The sequence below is a fragment of the Hippocampus guttulatus genome, chromosome 6 (assembly GCF_054856545.1).
Source record: "Hippocampus guttulatus isolate MCC_2025c chromosome 6, RoL_Hgut_1.0, whole genome shotgun sequence".
Classification (NCBI taxonomy): Eukaryota; Metazoa; Chordata; class Actinopteri; order Syngnathiformes; family Syngnathidae; genus Hippocampus; species Hippocampus guttulatus.
Window position 1 is genome coordinate 2320846 of NC_141266.1, and position 15397 is coordinate 2336242.

The 15397-nt window shown below is 45.3% G+C and overlaps 1 protein-coding gene and 2 pseudogenes across 2 annotated transcripts; 2 read left to right on the forward strand and 1 right to left on the reverse strand.

The window, feature by feature from the left end:
* The first annotated feature begins 1213 nt into the window (after window positions 1-1213).
* Window positions 1214-2784, forward strand: LOC147203286 (uncharacterized). Its single transcript, XM_086113549.1, has 3 exons — window positions 1214-1381; window positions 1414-1887; window positions 2248-2784. Exons 1-3 carry the CDS (start codon window positions 1214-1216, stop codon window positions 2470-2472), a joined length of 867 nt encoding a protein of 288 aa, XP_085969675.1. The 3' UTR covers window positions 2473-2784.
* Window positions 2785-2901: 117 nt separating this feature from the next.
* On the forward strand, window positions 2902-5281 carry LOC147203287 (uncharacterized; annotated as a pseudogene).
* A 6914-nt stretch (window positions 5282-12195) lies between these two features.
* Window positions 12196-14124, reverse strand: LOC147203288 (uncharacterized; annotated as a pseudogene). Its single transcript, XR_015101266.1, has 2 exons — window positions 13197-14124; window positions 12196-12867 (listed from the first exon to the last, which is right to left on the reverse strand). The product of XR_015101266.1 is annotated as an uncharacterized LOC147203288 (transcript).
* Between the last annotated feature and the right edge of the window lie 1273 nt (window positions 14125-15397).

Below are 15397 nucleotides of genomic sequence, written 5' to 3' on the forward strand. Positions count from 1 at the left end.
AATCTTTTCTTTTTCTTTTTCATGCGCGTTGATCTACTTCCGGGTCAGCTTGGCGAATGTAGACTCTCGTGCGCGGCTGATTTGAGAGACGACACTACCTTGGAGGAGGAGAGAATCACGTGCGCGGCTCATTTGAGAGACCACACTACCTCGGGGGAGGAGAGAATCATGGAGGAGGACTTGGAACACTTTTTGCGATCAAGAAATGTCCCTCACGTGGACATTACGCGCATGAAAAGCGACATGGTGGGCATACAGCCACACACTGTAACGTAATAAGCGCAACAAGAGCAAAATGGACACTGGCTCCGACACACTCACTTTCCCTACTGTTAATTTTCTGTTTTGTAAATACGCTACTGTAGTGCAAACCGTTTGATTCTTTTGAGTAGTAAGAAAAGTATTACATAAATTGTATTATTATTATTATTAATCATAGTAGTAGTCATCGTAGTAGTAATTGGTAATGCAGACCTCCAAATACAGTGAGAAACAAACTTGGCGGGGAAAGTGAAGCGAGCATTTCTGTCTACTCTACCTGTACTGTTGATGTTCTTACAATAATGACTTTATGTAACACAATTTAAAAACGACATCACAGTTCGTGAAGTCTTTAAAATGCTCATATTTAATCATACTGTGTAACTTTCCCATGCCCACAAGCGTAGCTTTGTGTCCTTGTAACAATCATCACCTAGAATTGGAATACTCCCTGCTGAAGACGCACAAACTTTGGAATGCGCCAAGCTGAGAATTGGTTTAGGAGAAACGAAAGTTATGATTTCACACCTTGTGTCTCGGTACCGCCCTTCTGATGGTATAAAAATGATGTGAGTCTTTTCCTGCTTCGCACTCGTGACCATCACAGCCATTGTCTGTAACCGTGGGTGCCCGGAATATTCCGTTATTAAAAGCTTCGAAGGAACTGTTCATCGATTCCAGAGTTTATTTGGATTACCAGAATTCTCCTCGTCCGAAATTCAGCGAACACGCAGGAGAGAGAAGGCCGCTCTTCCCCCAACATTAGTAAATGTGCTGCCGCTTCCTGATGTATTATGATTATATTATGTAATATTGAATACAAATAATGATGACTGCTCTGTACCATCACTCATGTTACATTTGTTAAAAGTTATTATTACTTAAGTCAAAATTCAAAAGTATTCATTCTCACAATTTATCTTTGCAGGTTGACATGGCAGTAATTTCTCTGATGACTGAAGAGCAAATGGGCAAATATATCACTTCCTATGGTGATCGAATAGCTGTCCTTTGCTTTTGTCAACAAAAAATGTCCAGTGGTGATAATGAAATGCTCCTCCAAAGATTAAGAGACAAAATAAGATCGAGGAAAAAAGGTGTACTGGGTGGATCTCCAAGTGTGCTCCAACACCATGATGAGAGAATGGCAAGAAAAATGTTTCTGCTGAAAAGACTCACAGGAAGATTGAAATTGGGTGGCTCCATTTTCATAGCAATGATTACCATCAAGTGAGGACAAGCAATGGTGGAGGAACAAGGCATGCCATCATGGAAAAAACAGCAACTGTCGCTCAGATTTTGGAGTTGGGAAAAGAGCTATTTTTCCCAGATGGAAGCTCAAAAAAAGGACCAGTTGGTGACTTTACTTTTGAGGTCTGCGATTTTAAAAGAAATCAGATTGCTCTCGATGAAACGGTTGGCAGACTCTATGAAAAGACCAAATTGAAGCTTCTTAGATTTTACATTTCCACAAAACAAAATCCTCCAACATTTCAACTGGATGAATGCAGTGAAGCTCCTTTATCTCTTCCCAATGTGGTGGGAGAAAGTTCACAGAGTCTTGAAGATGGATCTCATCTTGATGCAAATGATGGACACTCATCTGACAGTGACATTGGAGAACAGGTTTGTGCCACTTGGTGCAATTTTTGTCATGTTGGATTGAAGCAAAACAGAAGTGAAGTCATTTTGCTCTTTCAAAAATCTAAAAACACTGTGTGTCCCAGCAATGAACATGTTCACAATACAATACATCCTGATTTATGTAGCGCTTTCACAACAGTAGCAGCTGTAACAAAGCGCTCAACAAAACCGTTAACATAAAGAAAATAATAAACACAACACATAACATAAAACACGGACAGTCGTGAAGTGTTTGCTTAAAAATGCATCTGAGGGAAAATTCACAACAATCTAATACTGGTTCTGAAATTTAATCCTAATCTGTATAGTTTTCACAACATGTATTTGTTGAATTTGTTTCAGAGTCTGCATTTGCAAGCAAGGTTCAAAAAACAAAAAGGAATTACGGAGACTGGAACAGCAGAAGGGGCAGGAAAATCCCAACCATCTCATTCAACGCCAACAACAAATATGAAACAGACATTGGCGAGGGGCAGGACACCAACACAAATGAACAGGATGCCGTTTGGATTAATCTGCCAAATTCCAAAGATTTCTCTGACGCTTGCTTTGCGATTATTGACCTGAACAGAGCAGTTCCCAATGCCTCCTCTCAGAGCTGGAGTATATTTGTTATGACACATTTGAAGAAGCAGATACAGTTGTGGGCGGCCCGGTAGTCCAGTGGTTAGCACGTCGGCTTCACAGTGCAGAGGTACCGGGTTCGATTCCAGCTCCGGCCTCCCTGTGTGGAGTTTGCATGTTCTCCCCGGGCCTGCGTGGGTTTTCTCCGGGTGCTCCGGTTTCCTCCCACATTCCAAAAACATGCATGGCAGGTTGATTGGACGCTCTAAATTGTCCCTAGGTGTGAGTGTGGGCGTGGATGGTTGTTCGTCTCTGTGTGCCCTGCGATTGGCTGGCAACTGATTCAGGGTGTCCCCCGCCTACTGCCCGAAGACGGCTGGGATAGGCTCCAGCACCCCCCGCGACCCTAGTGAGGATCAAGCGGTTCGGAAAATGGATGGATGGATGGATGGATACAGTTGTATGGGATCCAGATGACAGCCTTGTTAGAATAGATCAGGATGAGGCGGCAGTAATCATTGGGGTAAGGTAGAAATACTAACGCAGGTGTTAAAATACATATTTGAAAGTGTGAAATATCCAGCTAATTAATGACAGTACATAGTTGTACTTCTCAGTTTCTGAAATATTTTATCTTGTTTCTGTTTTGACATTTCTTAAAATCAGTATGGAATTACTATAACTATAAATTACTATACTATAACAAGACTCAATTTCAGGCAGTCAGCTATCCCCTTCAACCTCACCTAACAATCTAGGAGATCCAAGAACACCATGGCATGAATCCATTTGTAGGATTAAGGTTGTTGATGATCTTTTGTTTGTGTTTATGGACAGCAGCAAAATGGAATTCAATTTAAAGATTAATTTTGCAAATGAAAAAGCTATTAATGATGCTGGAGTGTCAAGGGAGGGTTACAGTGCATTCTGGGAACAATTTCTTGAACAGTGTGAAGGGGAAACAGAGCGGGTTCCAAGGCTAAGGCCAGATTTCTGTGAGGCTGAATGGCAAGCGGTTGGGCGGATCTGGGTGAAAGGATTATTAGACCATGGTGTCATGCCAGTGGGGCGATCAAAGGCTTTCGTGTTAGCCTGCATCCATGGCATTGACTCAGTTGATCAAGACATCCGAATTTCATCATTCCTTAAATACTTTCCTCCCATTGAGAGGTCAGCAGTTGAGAAGGGCCTCCAAGGCACAATGGAGGAAAGTGATGAAGAGGACTTGCTTGACGTATTTACAAGGATGGGTTCCCACTTCCTCCCTCCAAAGAATATCTTACAGCCTTCCATTGAAACAATGGCTCATAAAGCCCTTCTACAAAAGCCCAAATATGTTCTTGATTGTTTCCCCACAATATTGCGACTTGTGCATTACAAATTACCGGACAAGGAAAGTGTGTTGTCCTTGTATGATTCAAAGAAGGCCACAGGCAAGAGAGTGTTGCAACTGCTTGAAACAACCAAGATGGTGTTGTCTCAGGAGGAGCAAGCAACCTTTTACTAACTTCAACGTTATGCGAAAAATGCTGATCAAAACAAAGCTGAAAAAATTCTGCGTTTCTGGACTAGTTCCTCTGTCATCTTTGTTGACAAAATTCTGGTACGCTTCAATAGTGAAAGTGGACTCAACAGAAGGCCTGTTGCCCATACCCGAGGAGCCACACTTGAAGTACCATGCACATACAGCTCTTACCCTGAACTCCGCACAGAGTTTGACAATATCTTGTCCAGTAAGTACTTAGAAATGGACATCCTCTAAACCTGACAACTCTCCTGATCAGGCCTATATACAGTATATTAATGTGTGTGTGTGTATGTATACACACACACACATACATTAAAAAAAATAAATAAAAATCCTCATCTCACCCCTCGGGTGGTGTCCGTCCCTCATTCAGCTCGGGTCCTCTACCAGAGGCCAGGAAGCTTGAGGGTTCTGCGCAGTATCCTTGCTGTTCCCAGCACTGCACATTTCTGGACTGAGATGTCCGATGTTGTTCCCGGGATCTGTTGCAACCACTCATCTAGTTTGGGGGTCACTGCCCCGAGTGCTCTGACCACCACAGGCACGACTGTCACTTTTACCTTCCAGGCTCTCTCCAGCTCCTCTCTGAGCCCTTGGTATTTCTCGAGTTTCTCATGTTCCTTCTTTCTGATGTTTCCATCACTTGGGACCGCTACATCCACTAAGACGGCTTTCCTTTGCCCTTTATCTATGATCACGATATCTGGTTGGTTCGCCATTACCATCTTGTCAGTCTGGATCTGGAAGTCCCACAGGATCTTCGCTCTGTCATTCTCCACCACCTTCGGAGGTGTTTCCCATTTTGACCTTGGGGTTTCCAGTCCATACTCCGCACAGATGTTTCGGTAGACTATGCCAGACACCTGGTTATGACGTTCCATGTAGGCTTTCCCTGCCAGCATCTTACACCCTGCAGTTATGTGTTGGATCGTCTCAGGTGCCTCTTTGCACAACCTACACCTTGGGTCTTGTCTGGTGTGGTATATCTGGGCCTCAATGGCTCTGGTGCTCAGGGCCTGCTCCTGAGCAGCCAGGATGAGTGCCTCTGTGCTGTCCTTCAGGCCAGCCCTCTCTAGCCACTGATAGGACTTCTTGAGATCAGCCACTTCAGTTATGGTCCGGTGGTACATCCCGTGTAGGGGCTTGTCCTCCCATGATGGTCCCTCTTCCAGCGCCTCATCCTCTGTTCCCCATTGTCTGAGACATTCTCTGAGTACGTCATCCGTTGGAGCCTTCTCCTTGATGTATTCATGGAGCTTGGATGTTTCATCCTGGACAGTGGCTCTCACACTCACTAGTGCCCGGCCTCCTTCCTTTCGGCTTGCGTACAGTCTCAGGATTTGGGATGGAACCCTCCATGCATGGTTAGGAGCTTTCGGGTCTTAACGTCCGTGATCTGAATCTCTTCCTTTGGCCACCTTATTATTCCTGCAGGGTATCTGATCACTGGCAGGGCATAGCTGTTTATTGCCCGGGTCTTATTCTTGCCATTGAGCTGGCTTCTTAGGACTTGCCTCACTCGCTGGAGGTATTTGGCCGTAGCCGCTTTCCTTGTTGCCAGTTCGAGGTTGCTATTGGCTTGTGGTATACAGAGGTACTTGTAGCTGTCCTCAATGTCTGCTATTGTTCCTTCAGGGAGTGAGACCCCTTCAGTGAGGACTACCTTTCCTCTCTTAGTCACCATCCGACTACATTTCTCAAGCCCGAATGACATCCCGATGTCGCTGCTGTAGATCCTGGTTGTGTGGATCAGGGAGTCTATGTCCCTTTCGCTCTTAGCATACAGCTTTATGTCATCCATGTAGAGGAGGTGACTGATCGTAGCTCCATTTCTGAGGCGGTATCCATAGCCTGTCTTGGTGATTACTTGGCTTGGGGGTTCAGTCCTATGCAGAACAGCAGTGGGGAGAGTGCATCACCTTGATGGACACTTAGGCTTAGGCTTTCTTGTAATCAATCCAGGCTGTGCACAGGTTGGTATGTCGGGACCTGCAGTTTTGTGCGACTGTTCTGTCAACCAGGAGCTGATGTTTGGCTCCTCTGGTATCTCTACCAATGCCCTTCTGTGCTTCGCTCATGTATTACTGTTCAGGATTGCCTACAACACATAGCTCTTCCATTTCCTATGTTTTTATGATTTTATGATTTTATGTCCTGTTTTTATATAATATCTCGTTTACTAATTTTTACATTGTATTTTCTTATTGTCTGTACAGTGTCCTTGGGTGGCATGAAAGGCGCTTTTAAATAAAATGCATTATTATTATTATTATTATTGATCCATGTGTCCACTTATCTTAGCCGCAATGATGCCTGACATGAGCTTCCATGTTGTGGAGAGACAGGTTATTGGCCGATAGTTGGATGGGACTGCACCCTTTGAGGGATCCTTCATGATCAGGATCGTTCGCCCTTCCGTTAGCCATCCTGGGTGAGTCCCATCCCTCAGCAGCTGGTTCATTTGTGCTGCTAGGCACTCATGGAGTGCTGTGAGTTTCTTTAGCCAGTAGGTGTGGACCATGTCCGGGCCTGGTGCTGTCCAGTTCTTCATATCTGAGACTCTTTCCATGGCCTTACCAACTGAGCGGCTCAGTTGGTAAGGCATCTATCCAGCCTTACCAGCCGCTATATATATGAGCTATGCGGCTGGATAGCTCAGTTGGTAAGACATCAGTTTGGCGTACGGGAGACGGTGGTTCGAATCCCGCTTGGGGCACATACACCATCCAGTGTGGGTCCTTAGGCAAGATCCTTCACGCTAATGCCTACCTCATACAATGATGAGAGACAATAAAATGAAGGTCTGCGTCAGGTGCTGGGGAACGAGAGCAGCTTGATGAAAAATGGGCTACTGGAACAAAGCGGAGATGGGCGAGATGCGATAACATGGCTCTGTTGGAATGCTACTACTCAAGCAACCCTAGTCAGAGGGGTTACATGCAGAGAATGTGGGCTAAATGGTTACTTCGAAACCCACAGTCACGGGTGACCACGAAACAACTAGTAGCTCAGTGTTCCAACATCCACAAACGGCAACTGCTGTCACAACTTGAGATTGATGAGGTACAACGCAGGTTCCATGGTGAAGGGCCCCAGGCTGCCAGATCAGAGGAGGAGGTCATATCAGAGATTGGTAGGCAAGCCCCAATGAATGCAGATGATGAGATTGGGCGGCCAGCCCCAATGAATGAAATGCTGGGCGAGGCAGCAACTGACCTGAAAGCTAAGATCATGGCGAGAATGAAAGCTGGGCAACCTAGAAACCGATTACAACGGCAATGTGAAGTACCACCTGAAAGCCTCATGGAAAGTGTGAATGCAGCACTGAGGGGGATCCCTACCGTAACGATCACGGAAACCAATGAGCTGATATACGCTTCAGCATCAGTGATCCTAGAGATGCTTGGCTATAAGAGCAACCATGAGATACGTTATCCACTATGGAAAAGACGGTTGGAGGCTAAGATCAAGGCGGCTCGGAAAGATGTGAGTCAATTGCCGGAGGCCCAGAGAGGTGTGATGAAAAGGCCGACACCGAGAGGTACCTCCAGATGACCATACCTGAAGCACTCGAAACTGCCAAACAAAGGCTCCAAGCCTTGTCCAGCCGCCTAAAGCGGTACACGGTCAGGTGTCACAGGTGTAGAGCTGGTCTACAGTTCCACGGCCAGGACAAAAACCACACTGCTCCTCCTCAATCTGAGGCTCGACTTCCCGACGGACCCTCCTCTCCAGCACCCCTGAATAGACCTTACCAGGGAGGCGGAGGTAGTTGGAACACACCCTCCGGTCCCCCTTTTTAAAAAGAGGGACCACCACCCCGGTCTGCCAATCCAGAGGCACTCTCCCCGATGACCACGCGATGCTGCAGAGGCGTGTCAACCAGGACAGCCCCACAGCATCCAGAGCCATGAGGAACTCCGGGCGGATCTCACCGAGGAGCTTTTTAACCACATCGGTGACTTCAACCACAGAGATAGGATAGTCCACCTCAGTATCCTCAAACTCTGCTTCCTCCGAGGAAGGCATGTTGGTTGAGTTGAGGAGGTCTTCGAAGTACTCTGCCCACCGGCTCACAACGTCCCGAGTCGAAGTCAGCAGCGCCCCACCCCCAATGTACACAGTGTTAGTGGTGCACTGCTTCCCCCTCCTGAGACGTCGGATGGTGGACCACAATTTCCTCGAAGCCGTCCGGAAGTCGGCTTCCATGGCCTCACCGAACTCTTCCCACGCCCGGGTTTTTGCCTCGGCGACCACCGAAGCTGCGTTCCGCTGAGCCAGTCGATACCCGTCAGCTGCCTCTGGGGTCCCACAGGCCATAAAGGCCCGATAGGACTCCTTCTTCAGCTTGACGGCATCCCTTACTGCTGGTGTCCACCAGCGAGTACGGGGGTTGCCGCCACGACAGGCACCAACCACCTTACGGCCACAACTCAGATTGGCCGCCTCAACAATAGAGGCACGGAACATGGTCCATTCGGACTCAATGTCCCCCGCAATCCCCGGGGCATGGGAAAAGCTCTGCCGGAGGTGGGAGTTGAAACTCTTTCTGACAGGGGATTCCGCCAGACGCTCCCAAAAAACCATCACAATACGTTTGGGTCTGCCAGGACGGACCAGCATCTTCCCCCACCATCGGAGCCTACTCACCAACAGGTGGTGATCAGTTGACAGCTGAGCCCCTCTCTTCACCCGAGTGTCCAAAACATGCGGCCGCAAATCCGATGATACAACCACAAAGTCAATCATCGAACTGCGGCCTAGGGTGTCCTGGTGCCAAGTGCACATATGGACACCCTTATGTTTGAACAAGGTGTTCGTTATGGACAATCCGTGACGAGCACAGAAGTCCAACAACAAAACACCACTCGAGTTCTGATCGGGAGGGCCGTTCCTCCCAATCACGCCCTTCCAGGTCTCGCTGTCATTGCCCACGTGAGCATTGAAGTCCCCCAGCAGAACAAGGGAGTCCCCAGCAGGAGTACTCTCCAGCACACCCTCCAAGGACTCCAAAAAGGGTGGGTACGCTGAGCTGCTGTTTGGTGCATATGCACAAACAACGGTCAGGACCCGTCCCCCCACCCGAAGGTGGAGGGAGGCAACCCTCTCGTCTACCGGTGTGAACCCCAATGTACAGGCACTGAGCCGGGGGGCAATAAGTATGCCCACACCTGCTCTGCGCCTCTCACCGTGAGCAACTCCAGAGTGGAAGTGAGTCCAACCCCTCTCGAGAGAACTGGTACCAGAACCCAGGCTATGTGTGGAGGCAAGTCCAACTATATCCAGTCGGAACTTCTCTACCTCGCACACCAGCTCGGGCTCCTTTCCTGCCACAGAGGTAACATTCCACGTCCCTAGAGCTAGCTTCTGCAGCCGAGGATCAGACAGCCAGGGTCCCCGCCTTTGGCTGCTGCCCAGCTCACATTGCACCCGACCCCTTTGGCCCCTCCCATGGGTGGTGAGCCCATGAGAAGAAAAATAGATATCTATATATATATAGATACTGTATATACAGTATCTATATAGATCGAGTGAGTTGAAGCATTTCATTGGCTCTGTTGTTCGTTTGCACTTTTGAGATGTAAAACATTTGGCATAGTTAACCACGTGAAGGGCAGTCTGCTTATATTACAATGCAATTGATTCGACGTTAATTCTCCATTCTTTCCATTTTCTGCACCACTTATTCTCATGATGGTTTCAGGTAAGATGGGAGTTTTCAGTTTGACCCAAAGGTTTGAAGTTGATACATCATAAATGGTTACTAATATTTGCACTGTTAGAAGAAAAAGAAGTGTTTTTCTAGTTTATATTCCATTAAAATTTTTGAGATTGATGTTTGTAAGAATTTGTCAATGTGAATAAAATTTGTTCCAAATCATTCTAACAGTTTTTTTAAAACACAAGACACCACCTGCTGACGAAAGTGAGGAGTGACAATTACATAGTCATCATTTACAGGCAGGTGAAAATTCAATTGGGATGATGTACAAGCAGTGGCGGACCCTCAGGGCCAGCAAGGCCTTCTCTGCTGGCCTAAACATTCGTACAATAACATAAATTTAATTCATGTTATTTTATTTTCATAAATATGTAAACAAAATTATTCTCTGTATTCTTTACGTCATATTATTTCCACTTAGTTGAGTGGCTTTCAATGTTATTTTAAATAACATTGAATGCAACTCGATAAATAACTTATTTATTATGGTAGAGCTTTTAACCAATCATATTTCAGCTAGCTTGTGTTGCCAGGTAAATTAAACTTGCTCCGGGCCTTCAGATTAAACAGAGCAGGCCCCTGTGCGCTGAAAATGAATGGGCACAGTCAGGTTGCAATAGCCAATCAGATCACGAGTCTGCGCACCGGGGCCAGCTAGAATGCCTTACGTCGAGACTGGACGTGCGCGTTCAGTGATTGGATAACGCCTGCTAGAGGGAGCTATCACTGTATTTTAACCCCAAACGGCCGAAGAAGAAGACGTTGATCTGGTTGCGGAACTACTTTCCACACAATTTTCAAGACGGACCTTCCACGAAAAGCTGGATATTGTGCGAAGATGTCGCGCAACTCCTGCGCGAGCTAGCCTGTCCAAGCAAGGAAAAAGGTTTGCCCGTCATTTTCAGATGAGCAATTATGAACGGTACCCGTGGCTCACAGCCTCTGAGAAACGCTGCAAATTGTACTGCTGGGAATGCCTATTGCTTGCAACGGACCGATTTGGTGTTTGGAGCCACACTGGATTTACCCATTTAAGTTGTTTTACCAAGGCAGCAAGGAAACATTAGAGCACGGCTGGGCACTTACAAAGTATGGTGCGTTTAAAAACGTTTGGGGACACTCGCATAGATGTGCAGCTCAGTGAACAGGCACTACATTGGTGAGTAAATGAATTTTATTTTACATTTCTTCTTGTCATTTTATTTCATTCGTATTAAATTAATGGTAATGAAATAAAATGACAAAGATACAAAGATGTATCAAATGAATCTGCTCACCTGCAATTTATAACGCCGCATTGTAGTCACCTTCGTGCACTAAAGTTCGTTCAATCTCAGCTGCTCAACATCGTCAGTTATTTGCTGTTGTATAGCCTATTCTCAAAATGCAAATGATCTGTTAACTTTATTTTCAAAGAATAGTTTGTTTTGTTATTGTTTGGTTGGTGTCTTATATGAAACTTCGACATTGTGCAATTTATTGGACAGACTTAAGATCACACAGCGTAATTTGGGTGGCATTTTATTTAGTATTTTTAAATCATCTTTTTATTTTTGACAATATCTATCAATTTAGTTTCCTGCTCTTAATTGTGGATGCATACTTGATGGTTTTAAATCAGGGGTGCCCATACTTTTTGGACCGAAGATCTACTTTTCGATCAATTAACCTCCCGGGATCTACCCTGACTGGCACGCGCGCGCACACGCACACATACACGCACACGCATACGCACACGCACACGCATGCCATGATGAGAAACAGCCTGAAACTGAGGCATGCAATGCACTTTTGCAGCCTGTTAACTATCGTAGCTCACACGTACCATTTTAAAGTGCTTCCCTGGACCCTCCTAGATTCCTATTCTTTGTCCGTGCCCTCGGTGAATTGTACACGAAGCAAACTCTGAATGAGAATAATGACAATAAAAGATAGAGCGCAACAGCTCTGATCAAAAGCTGCAATTGAAGACTGCTGAGCGCTAACAACTTCCGGTGACGTAATCACGCGCCATCGTAAATTCAAGATGTACCTGCTTTATTTTATTTTTTAAATATGTTTTTTGTGAAAATGAGACTGATAGGATGATTAGGGTGCAGCGTACATTAACACAAAAAAATATATTAATGACAGTACAAAGACACACAAATGGTTGTTTGTTTTTTTCCTCCTCGAATCTACTTGGGACCTGTCTTAGATCTACCGGTAGATCAGGATTGACGTGATGGGCACCCCTGTTTTAAATGCTCCCGAAATTAAGTGCTGCTTGACGAGCCTATACTGTATTGTTGTCATGTATGTGACGTCACTGAAGGCCTAAGGTTGAAATGCGCGGCCCGCCACTGTGTACAAGTATGCAGGAATACTCTTCAGCATCCACGTTGGTCAAGTATTTGTGGATAAAGTCAGCAACCAAGAAACAATGTTTATTTACACCAATAATGCTTTTATATTGTCGATCAAATATGTTGTCCTTATACAGTAAGAAAAACAGCAGATAAAAAAAATGCTTTTAATTGTGATGGCTACATATTATTCGTCATCAAAAGTGTTTCAATTATCCATTGAAAGTGAAGTGATAAAAGAAATGACAATGGTCAAATTCAGGCTTCAATAAATGTTACTTCTCACACCAGTTGAGGAGCCATAATATAGTTTGGCCCAAACACCAAGCAAAACATAGATGGCTATAATTTATACTTACATTTGAATATAAAATAATAGAATATAAATACCATTCTAATATGATTGGTGTTCGAAAGGAAACCTACTTTCACCAACAGTTAATGTCTCTGAACCCTGAAAACATAATCCTCCTAATTTAAAGAGTTGCGGTGAGGGCCTCTCTGAGGTGCAAATACAAGTGCACAGCCTGATACGGATCTTTTGGTGGCATCAGATCGGACTGGGCCATTAAGAAAGCACACAATGCAAATACATCTGGATCACAAGGCATGGTCAAACGAAAGACACACTGGCTTTTGCACAGTTGAACTTGTTCATTGTCAACTGGGGAGAGGAAGTCCCTTGTATCATAAAGTTCAGGTAACGTATACATCACGTTGGGCCGACCACTGGGGACATTCATGTTCTTTGAGGGCCTGATGAGATGGCTGTTCCAAACTAGGGCCGTGTCATCCAACTCATCCTGTTGAAAATAATATACAGACAGATTTAGGAAGAGCTGCACAGTCATATCAGCTTTTATGAGCAAGAAAGTATGGCATGAAGCTGCTATTTTTGTCTCACTCCTCCCCTCTCATGTGTACCACATCTCACCACTCCCCACTTTTCCTTCATCTGTATTTACCTTGGTCATTTCATCTTCACACTGTGACCCCCCCCCCCCCCCCCACACACACACACACCATTATCTTCTTTCCTTCTTTCGTGTTCCTGTCCACTTTCCCATCAACTCACTCTCACATGAAAAAATACACATGTAATTAATGAGTCTATCAGAATGTATGAACTCACCCGAATAAGTCCCATGCAACAAAATTGGAGGATGCTTTTGTCCAGAAATCCACCATCAAAGAAGCCATTGTCTCTGAGGTCTGTGAAGAGGGATAACCAGAACTCCATGCACTGGCTGCGCAGAAACCGCCACCAATATTCAATTCTTTGATTGGCGGTGCTGGCTCCATCCAAGTAACTGTCAAGGCTGCTGCCTGGCGTATGGGCACCAGGAAACGCTGGAAGCCTTTAACGTGACCATTTTCAGTCCCAAGATCAGCTCGAACGATTCGAGGACAACCCCCCAAACGGTGCACAACTTCGACGTAGTAACCTCCAATCAACTTCGGGTCACTACTTGTTGTGGAGGCATTGAGCCACATTATTTTCCTTGAAAAACCATCAATAGTCCCATTAATACAAATTCCAAATGGTTTCAGTTTGTCATCGGAGTCCATGTGCCATATAAAATTTGGCCCTTTGGAGAAGTAGTTTCGTCGTCTCAGACGTCTTGCTTGCCTTAACGACACTCCTCTCGGATTCAACTCTTTCAGGACCAGACGAACATCCTCTTTCCTGACAAGAAGTCCATATTCTCTGCACTTACTGTACATCCACCTGTAACCGTGTAGTTGTCCGGAATGCTGCAATTGGTTGCGAATGAAGTCAACCAGGACTCCCAAGTCATTGAACGTTTTCCGACGAAAGAGTCCTCTTTGATTCAGCACTCGCTTCAAATGTCTTTCGCTTCTTTGGAAACCGTATTTAACATCAAGAACAGATTTAATATTGTTAGCAGAGTCGCTTCACAGCACGTGCAGATTGGCATCCTTCTTCCTAACATCCAAGAATGACAAGTTGAGCGAGGTGTTTCCATCAGCCATGTATCGGCGTGTTTTATTGAACAGGTGGAGAGAAGAGAGAAAAGAAAAGGCGTGTCCCTTTTTACAGGGCCGACCACGTCACTCACTCTGAAACAAAAGTAGAGCTATATTGCCCTCTACTGGCTCAGTCGAAATAGGCAATCATACAATCCCAACAAATATCTTTGTATTTCAAGCAAATTTCAAAGTAAAATTCTATTAAACTCACAAACGGTTGAACACGCTCCATGATTGTTGTTTTCAGTTACACGTACGATGACCCGGAAGCACGTCAACGAGCATTAAAAAATAACAAATAAATAAATAAAGATTGCGAGATCTCGCAATACTTTGGAATACTTTGCGACATCTCGCAAAGTTTTTTTTTTTTTCCTTCCATGTCCCCTTAGAGCATAGGTGTCAAACACAGGTCCTGGAGGGCCGCTGACCTGCATGCTTTCCAAGTCTCCCTGTTCCAACACACCTGATTCAAATGATCAGATCATCAGCAAGCTCTGCGCAAGCCTGACATTGAACCTGTTCATTTGAATCAGGTGTGTTGCAACAGGGAGACTTGGAAAACATGCAGGGCAGCGGCCCTCCAGGACCTGAGTTTGACACCAATGCCTTAGGGGCTCCGTAGTTTTCAGTATGTCCCATGAATAAAACGATTGTGGACATCAGTTCGATGCGTCGTCCTTGAACAAAAGGGTTTATTCATACAAAAACACAAGACCGACAGAGTACAACAAAGGACACTGGTTACAATAACCAGGGAAAAACAAGACTAAGAAAAAACGCTTGCAAAATGCAAGGATAATATGAACGGAAATAGCTGATCATGGAAAGACCATGAAATAGCCCAAAACACGAAGGATACAAAAACGAGACGAAATTGAACAACAAAAATACTGACTAAGATGAATGCAACAATGAGGTGAGAAAATGCATGAAATGAGCGACCCAAGAAAACATGCTTTAAAAGAAATAATGCCGTATGAGAATACGGTGTCTTTCCAAATCCAAGAAGGTGGCAGTGGCACTCTCATCGTCAGAGCGTGTGGTGGAAGTATTAGGTCTAAAGCGGGGGTGCCCAAACTTTTTGGACCGAATATCGACTTTTCGATCAACCAACCTCCCGCGATTGACCCGTTCCCGCGCACGCACGGCATGATGAGCAATAGCCTGACATGAAGACATGCGACACACTTTTGCAGCCTGTTAACTATCATAGCTCACACGTACCGTTTTAAAGTGCTTCCCTCGGCCCTCTAGATTCCTATTCTTTGCCCGTGCCCTCGGTGAATTCTACACGAAACTAACTCTGAATGAGAATAATGACAACGATAAAAGATATAG